General features: G+C 22.5%; 5 protein-coding genes across 10 annotated transcripts; 2 read left to right on the top strand and 3 right to left on the bottom strand.

The window, feature by feature from the left end:
- The first annotated feature begins 334 nt into the window (after positions 1-334).
- LOC107999232 (syntaxin-7) lies at positions 335-2655 on the top strand. 2 transcript variants are annotated; one of them, XM_017058927.3, is made up of 6 exons: positions 335-666; positions 733-1015; positions 1077-1146; positions 1235-1409; positions 1477-1689; positions 1759-2655. In XM_017058927.3, exons 2-6 carry the CDS (start codon positions 907-909, stop codon positions 2005-2007), a joined length of 816 nt encoding a protein of 271 aa, XP_016914416.1. In that variant the 5' UTR covers positions 335-666; positions 733-906; the 3' UTR covers positions 2008-2655. The 2 variants fall into 2 exon arrangements, with proteins under 2 accessions (XP_016914416.1, XP_016914417.1); XM_017058928.3 differs by having other exon boundaries at positions 737-1015.
- Positions 2656-3493: 838 nt separating this feature from the next.
- LOC107999264 (uncharacterized protein CG1161) lies at positions 3494-4661 on the top strand. The gene is made up of 5 exons (XM_017058969.2): positions 3494-3725; positions 3791-3909; positions 4004-4118; positions 4192-4332; positions 4460-4661. Exons 1-5 carry the CDS (start codon positions 3666-3668, stop codon positions 4607-4609), a joined length of 585 nt encoding a protein of 194 aa, XP_016914458.1. The 5' UTR covers positions 3494-3665; the 3' UTR covers positions 4610-4661.
- A 495-nt stretch (positions 4662-5156) lies between these two features.
- Positions 5157-6518, bottom strand: LOC107999238 (ADP,ATP carrier protein-like). Of its 2 annotated transcripts, XM_028667440.2 has the most exons (4): positions 6171-6518; positions 5855-6113; positions 5542-5773; positions 5157-5480 (listed from the first exon to the last, which is right to left on the bottom strand). In XM_028667440.2, the coding sequence occupies exons 1-4, from the start codon at positions 6322-6324 to the stop codon at positions 5187-5189; spliced, it is 939 nt and encodes a 312-aa protein (XP_028523241.1). In that variant the 5' UTR covers positions 6325-6518; the 3' UTR covers positions 5157-5186. The 2 variants fall into 2 exon arrangements, with proteins under 2 accessions (XP_028523241.1, XP_061933315.1); XM_062077331.1 differs by having other exon boundaries at positions 5855-6518.
- A 133-nt stretch (positions 6519-6651) lies between these two features.
- Positions 6652-10703, bottom strand: LOC107999439 (flotillin-1). Its single transcript, XM_017059282.3, has 10 exons — positions 10537-10703; positions 10101-10176; positions 9888-9978; positions 9627-9770; positions 9387-9506; positions 8593-8808; positions 8321-8508; positions 8050-8260; positions 7805-7969; positions 6652-7731 (listed from the first exon to the last, which is right to left on the bottom strand). Exons 1-10 carry the CDS (start codon positions 10586-10588, stop codon positions 7714-7716), a joined length of 1281 nt encoding a protein of 426 aa, XP_016914771.1. The 5' UTR covers positions 10589-10703; the 3' UTR covers positions 6652-7713.
- A 44-nt stretch (positions 10704-10747) lies between these two features.
- On the bottom strand, positions 10748-13009 carry LOC107999441 (splicing factor C9orf78). 4 transcript variants are annotated; one of them, XM_062077332.1, is made up of 8 exons: positions 12509-12763; positions 12369-12431; positions 12136-12251; positions 11907-12015; positions 11692-11837; positions 11404-11622; positions 11149-11282; positions 10748-11069 (listed from the first exon to the last, which is right to left on the bottom strand). In XM_062077332.1, the coding sequence occupies exons 3-8, from the start codon at positions 12249-12251 to the stop codon at positions 10903-10905; spliced, it is 891 nt and encodes a 296-aa protein (XP_061933316.1). In that variant the 5' UTR covers positions 12369-12431; positions 12509-12763; the 3' UTR covers positions 10748-10902. The 4 variants fall into 4 exon arrangements, with proteins under 4 accessions (XP_061933316.1, XP_016914773.1, XP_016914772.1 ...); XM_017059284.3 differs by having other exon boundaries at positions 12369-13009; XM_017059283.3 differs by lacking the exon at positions 12369-12431 and having other exon boundaries at positions 12721-12762.
- Positions 13010-13025: the final 16 nt, after the last annotated feature.

Here is a 13025-nt window from a genome sequence, read left to right on the forward strand (position 1 = left end):
TTTCGAATTTTAAAAATTATTTTCTGGAATTCTTGAAATGAAATCTTGTAATAAAAAATATAATGATAACTGAAGATATTTTTAATGTAACAAATGAAAATTAAAAATAATGGAAAAATAAGTGATATTAGAGTATAACATATTTAATGATCATATACATGCATTTAAATTTTTTTTTTAAACTATTAAAATTATTTTAATTTCTCGGCAAATGGCGAAAATGGTTTCACATGTGTAATGGTCTCGTTTTTTCAATTCGAATAGACGAATAAATATTTTATTTATCTTGATATAATTCGTAAATAGAACAATGTGTACATTGTGACAAACAGTAACGAAGTGACGACTATATTCATTTAAACTTGGCTTAGGCTTTATCGATTTATACGTAGTTTTAGAGCTTCACATAGTGAACTCTATTTTATTTCGTTCATTTATTCATATATTCGATTTATTTCGAACAAGAAAATATAGATCGATATGTGTAATCTTCGCAAAAAAAATTATTAATTTTTTAATAATTATATAATTCATTTTTTGTAAACCAATTATCTTCTTGGTCATTTTACTGACAGTAGTGGGATACGAGAATAGATAACAATACTTTATCATCTTTGACATTAGAACTGTCATCGTATTCTTCGTTTATGTGATTCTTAACAAAACGTAAGTTCTGTATTTTAAATGTTATTGATCAACGAATAAGAGAATATGCATATTTTTTTATTACAGACAGTGTTTTCTTAAAATCTGATATATTCAGAAAAGTATACATAAAAAAGTGACTTTTTTTACGAATGTACCTTGGTTAATCAGTGAGCGATTAACCTCTATTAAGGAGGTTACTATCACATATAGAATAATTTTCAATATTATTAATTTTTTTTAAATAACAAAGAAGTTAATATGGATATTGGATTTTCATCATACCACAATGGTGGTCCTACAAGAGAACAAGATTTTGGTAGGCTATCTCAGACCATTGGTACATCTATTTTGAAGATATCTCAAAATGGTAAGTAGAATCTATTTATTTGAAAATATATTCGGTATTCATTTTAATTTATATTTAATAGTGTCTTCTATGCAAAAAATGGTCAATCAATTGGGCAGCTCTACAGATTCTCAAGAACTACGAAATCAATTGTAAGATTTCATTTAATAATATTTTGTATAAATAATATTCAAATATATATTTTGACTTTGTAAAAATGATTTTTTATATATATTTTAGACATCAAATACAACATTACACACAACAGCTTGCAAAAGATACTAGTGTACATCTTCGAGATTTAGCTATATTATCTAATAATTCAGGATCTACTAGTCCTGGAGAACAAAGACAGCGTAAGATGCAAAGAGAACGTCTACAAGATGAATTTACAAGTGCATTAAATTCTTTCCAAGTATGTTTGTAAATATGCTTTATTTTTATAATAATCTATATCTTTATATATAAATTCAACTTTTTAGGCAGTGCAAAGACTTGCAGCCTCCAAAGAGAAAGAAATGGTTAGAAGAGCCAAAGCGAGTGCAGGTATTACTCCATTTGGAGAAAAAAAACAAGAGACATTAATAGAATTACAAGATAGCAGAACTCAGAAACAAATTCAGCAACAACAATTACAAGAAGAACAAAATTTGCGAATGTTGGAAGAACAGGAAGCAAGTATAAGACAGTTGGAGGTATATTTTTGCATTCTAATAATATCTTATTAATTTTTTGAATCAATATAATAATGAATATCTTTACAGAATAATATTAGCGATATCAATCAAATTTTCAAAGATCTTGGTACTATAGTATATAATCAAGGAGAAGTTATTGATTCCATAGAAGCATCTGTTGAAAGAACAGAAGTATCAGTCAATGAAGCTACTTCACATGTTAGACAAGCAAGTATATATCAAAATAAATTGCGCAAGAAAAAATGTATATTAGTTCTCATTGGAGCGATTGTACTATTTATATTAATTGGAATCATTGCTTGGCAAAGTTCTTAAATATTTTATAAAATGAATATAATGATAAAGATATAGTTGCATTTTAATTGCAAGATACCATATTTGGTATATATATATTTCCTGAAAAAACTTTTGATTTAATTAAAATCGCTTTACAATTACAAAAAAAGTGTAGTACTATAGAAGTGTAGTACTCTGTGAAAACGAATGTAACAAGAAAGACTTGCATCATATTGTATCTTATTAATAACATTTTCATAATTGTGATAATAAATGGTGCAAGATTTATTTTACAAATAAAATGTGCAATGGCAAGTCTAAGACTGCCCACTCCATTTGTACGTTTCATTACTTATTGTGTAATATTAGCGCATAAATATACATATAACAAAAAATATTATATATATATATATATACACATACACAAATCTATTCATGATATAGTGATTAATATTTCACATAATTTTATGAAGTATACTCAAAGAATAAGATGATTCATATTTTAAATGATGCCAGTGTGCATTTTAAAAATTGTATTTTGTGTGACTTGTATGAATAAATATAGAATGAATGAATTGGTAATTATTGTATAGTATAAAAGTTTTGAATGTCCTATGAAAATTGTTCTTATCTGTAAACATCAAAATAAAGAATTAATTGCAAATATTATGAAGCAACAATGAAAAATCAATGTAAGGTAATTTTATTATGTTTAAGAATTCTGATTTATTTTAACAAGTATGTATTAAGTTATATAAAATGAATTACATATATTACATTGGAACAAAATTTTCCTGTATAATTATTATTCAAATTTGAAAATTATTAAATTATTTAAAAAAAAATTGTATTTTTTTTATTATGTGTAATTAATGTATTATATAACATAATATTTAAATTAATATTTAAAATATATGTTCAATAAATTTATTTTAATTTATTTTTTATGTAAATATATATTTTATAGATTAAAATTAATGATATATATTAATTTAATATCAAACTTAGCATAAATAGCATTATAAATGAGGTAATGGGATAAACTTAACATTTAATGGAATTTCTGTTTTGAAATATAAATTAAAAAAAAACAATGTTTGTGTTATTTTCCATGATTTAGAATCATGAATAAAGAAGTCTTGAACACATGAATTTTGTAAACTAAAAAATTTACAAAAAAAAAAAAATAGAAAATGGATAGAAAAGAAATGAATAGAAATGGATAATAATAGGAGAGAATTGATTATCAACATTAATTTTTGTACTAAAGATATCTCTTCAATTATCTATATCATGAATTATCTTTTTATCTAATAAAATAAATGATGTTGATGATCAATTCTATCTCTATTTCTATTTTTTATCTATTATTTTTTATTTTTTATTGATGAATTTTATTTGTAGCAATCTGAAAATGATGCTGATTTCAGTATTTTTACTTATTTCTATCCTTTTTTTAGTATTTTTTAATTTAATTTAATTTCATCACTCTATTCTAGTTTCTTACCAATACCAACAGTAATATAAAATAGTGACAATTACTTTTGTATCGTTTGGTAGTTTAGAGATGGAGTGATTAATTCACTTAAGATGGAACTATATTAATTGTTTTGTTTGAAAATATATTTGTGCTAATAAATTGAATATATCAAAATAATCAAAATATATATATTGAATGAAAACTGTGTGATCACATAATGTTGAAATACATTCTTTGTGTAACTGCAATTATATTAATATGTTTATCGGAATCTAAGGTTAGAAATTTATAAAATAATAAAATTTAATTATTATAATATATAATTTGTATGAATAATTACAGGCGCAATACGATGATAAACGATGTAAATGTATTTGTCCTAGTCTTCCCTCTGTTATAAATACAACGCAATCATCATCAGAACGAAAAACATATATTATAAATGTTCCACCTTCTGAATGGTAATTAAAATCTTTAATTAAGGGATTTAATCTTATATAACATGTATAAAATGAAATTAATATAATATATGTTGATTTAAATTTTAATCTACAGTAAGTGTGAAAATGTTGTCTTGTCAAAAGTAGGGGATCAATTGAAAGGTAAAGAAGAAATATTTTGTTCAAGATGTGATTGCAAATATGAAAATAGAAACACTACTATTATTAAAGTAAATTTTATTATATTTAATTTAATGAAATATTTTAAAATAAACAAAATTTTTAAATAATTTACATTTTCAGATAGTGGTAATACTTGTTATTTGGGTTATATCTTTGTTGGTAATTTATATGTTATTTTTGATTTGTTTGGATCCATTATTGAATAAAAGGATTCATAAAGCTTCAACAAATATTGGTTACCATGAACACAATAATGAAGATGTATGTTATGATAAAATTTATATATTAATAATTAAAATTATTATTATATATTAATAATTAAAAAATATCAAATAATATATAGTTAATAAATATATAATAATCATTTGTATCATTTTTGTTTTGATAGGATGATTCTTCAACAACTCCTGGAACATTTCATGCTATGGGTGAAAGAGGTAATGTTCTAAATCGTGTTGGTCATCAACAAGATAAATGGAAACGTCAAGTTAGAGAGCAGAGACGTAATATTTATGATCGACATACTATGCTTAATTGAAATATACAGTTTTGTTTATAAATAGAATTAAATATATTAGATAACAATATAATGACTGTGATATTTATTTGATAGCATTTATAATTTAATACATAATTTTTTTTTAAATTATTTTATAAATGTATTAAATGATTAAAAATTAATAATATGATATAATATTATAGAAAATATCATATTATATTGATAGTATATTAATATTGATTGCATTAAATATATAAATAATAATTTCTAAATTTTTTCAAATAAATAAGAGATTAAAATGCATTATTTTTATTAATATATATATTAAATGTATATATTTTTTATGAAATATTTATTTAAAAATGAATTGAAATATTTTACAGAGTGATATTTATGAAATGTTATGTAAATAATAATGTAGTAATAATAAGTTGCATTAATACAAACATAAATAATTTGAATTTATACAATTACAATTTCCAGTACGAATAATTGATTTACTTAATGTACATTTAATTTGTAGAAAAATCAATATTAATGAACAATTTTATAGACAATTTTATTTAAATTAATTTCTTTTTTAAAATTGTTTAAAATTTTAATATTGAAATTAATATCATTTATCTTTGGGAACAGAGTCAGAATCAGATTCTTTATGTAAACTTTTTTCAAGTATATCTTTAATTGAATCATATAATGTTAAAACTAATGCTCCACCAGTTCCTCTAAGAATATTCGAAAGTGAACCTTTAAAAAAAGCTCCAATACCTTCTGTCTTAGCTGTTTTAATCCAACAATCTAATGTATTTTTATACATGACTTCTGCTCTTTTAAGTCCAGATTGCATCATCATACGTCTTCTAACTGTATCAAAAGGGTATGATATGATTCCAGCTAATGTTGTTACTGTCTATAAATAATATTAATATTATTAATTATAATGTATAAAAATTTGAAAATAAACAACTTACTTGTGCAATTAAAAAGGTAATATGTAAAGGAGTTTTTTTTGGATCAGGTAGTAAGTTTTTTGAAGTGTCATAAAAACCAAAATATGCCGCTCTATAAATAACAATTCCTTGAACACTCACATTAAAGCCTCGATATAAACCAAAAACACCATCTGATTTGAAAATTTTTATTATACAATCACCCAGACCTTTGAATTCTCTTTTGTCTGCTTTTCCAATGTCTGCAGCTAATCTATAAAATATGTTTATACTTTAATATATAATATTATATATAATTATATATAATAATATTTATATATAATAATTATAGTACCTTGTACGAGCAAAATCAAGCGGATATACAAATAAAAGAGATGTTGCTCCAGCAGCTCCACCAGAAGCCAAATTTCCTGCTAACTGTCTCCAAAATGCATCTTTTGGGACACCTTCTAAGAATAAAGCTTTGAATTTGTCTTTAAATGCAAAATTTAAAGCTTGAGTTGGGAAATATCGAATTACATTAGCTAGATTCCCTCTCCAAAAACTAAGAAAACCAGTTTCTTTTGGTATGCGAATAAATGCATCCATCATACCTAATAAAATTAAAAGATATAAAAATATTATTTTAATTTGTATTGAAAAAAATATACCTTTATACCGATCTTCTGGTCTTATTTGTTTTGAAGTATGTTGAACTTGGAGTAACAACTTTACTCTTTCTAATGGTGCAACTGCAGTTTTTGATACAGCTGCAGATATTCCACCAGCTAAAAAATCAATTAAAAATGACTTATATGCATCCATATTATAAATTTTTAAGAAATATATGCATCTTCAGAGAAAAATTGCAATTTGCAAATATGAAATTGATTTAAATTATAAATCATGTTATAATATACATGTTATATTATAATGTTAACATAATTTTATAGATCAAATACTTTTATAACTTTATTTATACACAAATAATGAACAACATATTGAAAATATAGGACTTTTACAAATAAATATTAACCAACATCTGACATGAGCTTTTTTTACAACAATTTCATTTGTAACTTCTATTGTTTTTTTTTATTTTGTTTTTGATGCACTTATAATAATGGTAAAGGTAAATGAATACACAAAAAATTTGATGTTAACGTTTAATCGTTTTTACATAAAATTAAATTTTTTTTCATTAATTTAAGGCGTTAAATTGGTCATACAAATTTTATCATTAAAGCATTCAAATTTGTTTTAAGAACTATGACTATAACTTTTTTCGTACAAAGAGTTTCAGATCACAGTAAATTCTAAGCTAAAATCGACGCAAATATATTAATGTATCTTTAGAGGAAGAAAAAATCTTATACATAATTAAACATTAAATAAAAATATTTTAAATTTGAGAGACTAGATAAAAATACTTAACATCAAACCACATGAATAAATATAGAATAATAATTGTTCCAATTCTAGAATGGTCATAATTGTTAATTATATCAATAGAGTTGGAAGGTACATACAGCATATTTAGTGGAATGTTTCGGCACATAATGGCAAAGTTATGGACAAGACTGAACTAATATTGAATCAATATATCAATATATCTTGAATCAATTTAAGATTCAAAAAGATATATTTGTATTTGCTTCTCTTTAATTCCTAAGTGACATAAAATATTTGTTAAAAAATATAATAAACGTAAATAAAATTTGTTAAAAAATATAATAAACATAAAATTTTAATACGAATTTAACTTATTATGTAAAAATGAGAATAATAGTAAGTAGAATAATAAATCTTCAATATAAATTAAATAAAATACTTATTCACTGCCTGTATATAATTTAGGCATTGCTATCTATTGTATAAAATTAAAATGATCAAATATATATATGCGAATATTGTGCGAATATATTCACAATTTATAATAATTATATAATTTATTTTTGATAATATATACCAATTTAAATATACTTTTGAAAATATTTATTCAAAATTGGCACTATGGAAAATGATTTTGTTATCTTTAATTAAATGGCAGTGAAAATACCGAACTTGTGATTTAACAAAATAGTTAAGTTAAAATTTATAACTTGACTTTAATATGCAACAGTATATTAAAATAAATGTGTATATCAAAGATTCATTCTATATTTCAATATTTAATAGTGAATGTGAGAAATTCAAAATTTTTGTACCATTTGATTAAGCTGCATGAACAGACTGAAAAAAAAAATTATAATTAGGAAATTTTTTCTATTAATATATAATAAATATTAATTTCAATTAGGCATACTTTTGCAATATCCACGCCTGTTAAATTCTTAACCAATTCTGGTACACGTGTTACTATATTAAATACTTCTTCAGTTAATTTTTCTGCTCCAATAGTTCCATTTCCACTAGAAACCATTGTTATTTTCTTTGCTTGTGATAAAGGTGCTGCAACTTCAGCTGCAACCTAAAAATATAAAATAAAAAAAAATAATAAAAAAACATTTAGTTAAAAAAAAAATTAAAATCTAAATTTTTTTAAATTACTTTTGGAAGCGTATCCAGCATCATATCAATCATAGCAGCACTTTTATATTCATTCCATGCAGCAGCTTTTTTTGCCATTTGTTCTGCTTCTGCTGTAGCTTTTGCTTTAATAGCATATGCTTCTGCTTCGCCACGAATTTTTATAGCTTCTGCTTCAGCTTCAGCTTCCATTACTAAACGCATTTTATTAGCTTCAGCCATTTTTTCTAATCTGTAGACATATTTTAATAAGTGTTTACCAATATTTATTTAATGTTAATTATCTTATTACCTATATTTTTCTGCATCAGCTGGACGTCGAACAGTTGCATCCAGTTCTCGTTCACGTCTCATCATTTCTTGTTCTTGTACTGCAATTTCTTGTCCACGTTCAACTACTTTTATTTGCATTTGTTCTTCCATAATTCTTTGTTTAGTTTTTGCAGCTTGCAATTCAAATGCCATTTCTGCTTCTGCTTTCTATAATTGAAATATATATGACAAAAATTTTCAAAAAAAAAAAAATAATATATTTATTTATATAATAACATAAAAGAAACCTACTTTAGTTTGTACTTCAACATCATATGCAGCTTTTTTTAATTCAAAATCACGTTGTGCTTTAGCAATCTCAGTATCATTAAGAAAACGAGCAGCCATTCTTTGTTCTTCAGCAATAGCTTCGCGAATTTGAGCATCTCTACGAGCTTCTGCTTCACCGATTCTTGCGTCACGTTTTACCTCAGCAGTTCGGGCCATTCCAAGAGCTTTTAAGTATCCCTATAAATGATCGTTAAATATATAATACTACAATTAATAATATTATATTTTCATTATAAATTTTGCATAATAACATTCATTTTAGCAATTACTTTAAATTCAACCTGAATTACAGAAAGGCAGCATACAATAAGAATATCACACATATTTGAAATTTGCAAATGTATACAATATTTGTGCTACCATTTAAGCAAGCATTTGAAATATGTTCTAATTTCCTTTTATTCAAATTGTTAATGATTTGTACTAATATTGTTTGAACAGCAGTGCAGTGGCATTATATGTAGTGATAAAACAAAATTTGAACGTACCTTTGCCCCCTGCAAGTAGCAAAACAAAAATGTATTCAATTTACAATGTATAAAAATTGGACTATATTACTCATATAATAAAAAATTACTTATAAGTATCTCACAATCATCTAAAGGGGGACTTTTGATACCAAAAAGATTTCACATATATGTAAATATATACTATATTTTATTATTTTCAATTGTTTTATATTTTTTGCATAAAAATTTTTCTTAAATTCAATCAAAATTAAATGTTTTTTAATAAAAAGAAAAAGATTAACTTACTTCTTCATCTCGAATATCTTTTAATGTATAAGATACAACAGTAATGCCCATATTGACTAGATCACTGCTTGCTACTTCAAAAACTTCTTTGCTGAATTTTTTACGATCTTTATATATTTCCTATATGATACAAAAATACAAGAAATTAAATAAAATTAATCTATTTTTTATAATAATTATTCAAATTTAACATTTAAATTTATTTAAATAAATAATTATTTAAATTTATTTTATCATTACCTCTACAGTCATGCTTCCCATTATTGCTCGTTGATGTCCTTCTAATGTTACAAGTGCAATATTATGAATTTCTTCTTCAGTTTTTCCAAGAAATTGTTCACATGCTGTAGATAACATTTCCTCATTTTGTCCTTGTATTTTAACCTTTGAATATATATTTAAAATATATTTTGTAAATATTATAGATATTTATTTATTCATATTTTCTTATTTCATATTTAGATTTTAATTATATTAAAAATAGATATCTTTCATTTTTACCTGTGCAATTCCTGTTACAGATATTGGTACACCTTGACAAGTATATACAGTTGGGCTTTCTACTTGTAAAGTCATAGTATTTAATGAAATTCTAGAAAATATTTGTATAAGATAGCATTATAATTATTAAATATTTATTAAATGATTTTCTAATAAAAAAATTCAATTTAAACATTTATTTATTTTATTATATAAATATAATAATTTACTTACTTTTGCACTTGTTGAACAATAGGCCAAACAAATACTCTACCTCCAGGTACTAATAGAGGCTTGCTATAACAACATCCTAAAGAAAAAAAATTATCAATATACCATAATAATATAATATAATATATATTATATATAAAATTTTATATTAGCATTCTATTATAGCATTTAATTCTAGCATTTTACAAAAAAATATAAAAAAATAAATATATAATTAAATTATATATTTATATGTATTATTAATATTATATCTCAATATTATATTTCAGTATTAAATATACAAAATTAATTAAAATCTAAATATGAAATAATATATTACATAATTAATTTTTCTATTTTATGATGAACTCTTCCAATCAATTAATTGACAAAGTGCTCCTCCCATGTCTCAATGTGAAAAAGAAAATAATTTACAATATAAATAATTCTATGTAATTACCGGATACTACGAGAGCTTCGTTTGGACCACAAGTAACAAATCCACAACTCATAGTCACAATTTTAAAAAAAACAATAGTTATTGCAAATTTAAAATGGATCGAATTTTAGTGTAACCCCTCTATAGTCAATTGATGTCGCTACAGTGTTGTCATTCTGCGAAATGATATCTGAATTTATGCCGCGTTTACAATAATTCATAGATACATATGTTCAAGTTTTTAGATTTATATTTCAAAGTATTATACTTTATTTTAAATTATAATTTTTATAATAGTGATTAAAATTTATTTTACATTATTTTATATTATATATATAACAGAAATAATAAATTATATAATTCTTATTTATTTATATATTGATAATATTAAAATCGTCTAAATTGCTTCTTAAATCTTTCATAATGATAATCATCAGTTGCTTTTTCTCCATTGTCTTTTCTTTTCCCTTTATAATCGTCTCTGGGAGCTATTATCTTTTTTCTATCATCAGAATCTTGTTTTGATTTTTGGAAATCTGTATCTTCTATATTAACTAAAAAAAATATGAAAAAATGATATATTATAATGATCTTATAAAATAAATAAAATAAGAAATTAAATAAATAATATACATCTATTATGTTGTACAAAATTCACAGCCATATTTGTTGGTACAAATTGTGAGGGACCATCCTTTTTTCTGTGTCTATCCCAAAGCAATTTTAACTTAGCTTCTTCTGTAGCTTCAATATTACGAATCTTTGCTCTAAAAATATATATTTTATGTTTTAGAATGAAATATTCTTTTATATGCAATTTGTTAAAAAATACAAACATAAAAATTTTAAAAAATAAAACATGTAAAATTAAAACATATTCTAACATACTCTATTCCAAGATCTACTTCTGGTATACCAGATAACATTTGATTTGAAAGCATTTCTTCACTTCTATGTGCAGAACTTTGTCTTAAATGTTCAGGTACTGCTTGCAAAGCTGCTTCTTCTGGTGAACAATAAGATCCTTTATCATTATTTAATCCATTTTCTGTTTTGTCCTCATTTTTACTTTTTCTTTTTGATAATTCTTCTTCAATATATTTTACCCTAATTAAATTAAAAATGTTTAATTATCTATTTAATGAATTAAATATACATCATAATTATAATATTCACATTTCTTCATCTTCATCTCGTTTATTAGTTTCTGCATTAAATTGTGTTCCAATTCCTGTTTCATATGCATCATTTTGTTTTAATTTTGTATTTTTCAATGCTGCCATATTTACCATTCCTCCAGTTTTTACATTAAATGGATCTGACTAAAAAAAAATTTTTTAAAAAAAAATTTTTTACATTTTGTTTATTAATTATAATAGCATCATTATTACCATTATTACATCAGGCGTTACATTTTCTCCAAGAGCTAATCCAACGACATTAACACCTTTTGGTCGTTCACGAAGTTTCTGTATAATTTTCATTTCTTCAACTTTTTCTCTAAACATATATATATTTTTATTTTAATGAAATAATTTTATAATATTTCTCAATAAAATAATTATTCTACATTTATTAATAATTTTAAAATAATTATTTATTATTAATATAATAATTTACCTGATAGATATTTCTTCATCTTCATTATCATCTTCATCTGATAAAACTTGTCGTTTTCTTAATGCTTTCTTATATCTTTTTTTAAATTTTACTTTATTTTCCTCTGAACTATTCATCTATTTTAATTAAGAAAAAAATGATAATTTTATATATTTATATTTATATATTTATTATGATCATTTATTATAAATATAACTTTAAATTAATAATATTATATTAATATTACATCTTACATTAAATGTATATAATTATTTATACCATACATATAAACAATAATATTTACGAATGTTTGTAGCCTTAAAAAAGAATTATAAGTAATAAATGCTGTGAAAAAATATTTTATATATGATGTAAATATAAATAAATAAAATACTTTTGTAATTGTTTACAAAAAATATTTTTGTACTATATTAATAAGAAAAAAAATGATCCTATTCAATATTTATATTTCATAAATCACAATTATTATTAAATATTATTATTAAATATGAATAATATGAAAAAATATCAATATATGAATTTATTATCAATTCTAATAACTTGAATAGATATAAATTGATACGTAAATATTAATTAAACATGTACTTTTATACTATTTACTATATATGCCATAGAGAACTATAGATAAAGATAGAACTATAAATAAAGATATTCTATAGTTATCTTATAAAATCTTATAAAATTTTGTATTCTATATTTTATATTCTCATTGTGAAAAAATTAAGTTTTTTTTAGATATCATTAATATTATAACGTTTAAAATATATCAATTAATATGAAATTAATTCGATTTTATATTTTTATAAGAATTTGAAAAAAAATAAACAAATTATTAAACAGATATGTCAATTAAATATAATAAATAAAATATTCTTTCTTAAATATATGTA

The sequence above is a fragment of the Apis cerana genome, linkage group LG7 (genome assembly GCF_029169275.1).
Source record: "Apis cerana isolate GH-2021 linkage group LG7, AcerK_1.0, whole genome shotgun sequence".
NCBI lineage: Eukaryota > Metazoa > Arthropoda > Insecta > Hymenoptera > Apidae > Apis > Apis cerana.

What these genes read in the sequence shown, in the direction of transcription:
- LOC107999264 (XM_017058969.2), top strand. Translation starts at nt 3,666, where the DNA reads ATGTTGAAATACATTCTTTGTGTAACTGCAATTATATTAATATGTTTA. An exon ending in TATGTTTATCGGAATCTAAG is followed by an intron (nt 3,726 to 3,790) that starts GTTAGAAATTTA and finishes GAATAATTACAG; the next exon opens with GCGCAATACGATGATAAACG. An exon ending in AATGTTCCACCTTCTGAATG is followed by an intron (nt 3,910 to 4,003) that starts GTAATTAAAATC and finishes TTTAATCTACAG; the next exon opens with TAAGTGTGAAAATGTTGTCT.
- LOC107999439 (XM_017059282.3), bottom strand. Translation starts at nt 10,588, where the DNA reads ATGAGTTGTGGATTTGTTACTTGTGGTCCAAACGAAGCTCTCGTAGTA. An exon ending in CGAAGCTCTCGTAGTATCCG is followed by an intron (nt 10,177 to 10,536) that starts GTAATTACATAG and finishes TTTTTTCTTTAG; the next exon opens with GATGTTGTTATAGCAAGCCT. An exon ending in TGCTGGATACGCTTCCAAAA is followed by an intron (nt 7,970 to 8,049) that starts GTAATTTAAAAA and finishes TTATATTTTTAG; the next exon opens with GTTGCAGCTGAAGTTGCAGC.
- LOC107999441 (XM_017059283.3), bottom strand. Translation starts at nt 12,747, where the DNA reads ATGGCATATATAGTAAATAGTATAAAA. An exon ending in ATATAGTAAATAGTATAAAA is followed by an intron (nt 12,252 to 12,720) that starts GTACATGTTTAA and finishes TAATTAAAATAG; the next exon opens with ATGAATAGTTCAGAGGAAAA. An exon ending in GATGAAGAAATATCTATCAG is followed by an intron (nt 12,016 to 12,135) that starts GTAAATTATTAT and finishes ATATATGTTTAG; the next exon opens with AGAAAAAGTTGAAGAAATGA.
- LOC107999232 (XM_017058927.3), top strand. Translation starts at nt 907, where the DNA reads ATGGATATTGGATTTTCATCATACCACAATGGTGGTCCTACAAGAGAA. An exon ending in GTGCATTAAATTCTTTCCAA is followed by an intron (nt 1,410 to 1,476) that starts GTATGTTTGTAA and finishes TCAACTTTTTAG; the next exon opens with GCAGTGCAAAGACTTGCAGC. An exon ending in CAAGTATAAGACAGTTGGAG is followed by an intron (nt 1,690 to 1,758) that starts GTATATTTTTGC and finishes ATATCTTTACAG; the next exon opens with AATAATATTAGCGATATCAA.
- LOC107999238 (XM_062077331.1), bottom strand. Translation starts at nt 6,324, where the DNA reads ATGGATGCATATAAGTCATTTTTAATTGATTTTTTAGCTGGTGGAATA. An exon ending in CTTGATTTTGCTCGTACAAG is followed by an intron (nt 5,774 to 5,854) that starts GTACTATAATTA and finishes CATATTTTATAG; the next exon opens with ATTAGCTGCAGACATTGGAA. An exon ending in TTACCTTTTTAATTGCACAA is followed by an intron (nt 5,481 to 5,541) that starts GTAAGTTGTTTA and finishes TATTATTTATAG; the next exon opens with ACAGTAACAACATTAGCTGG.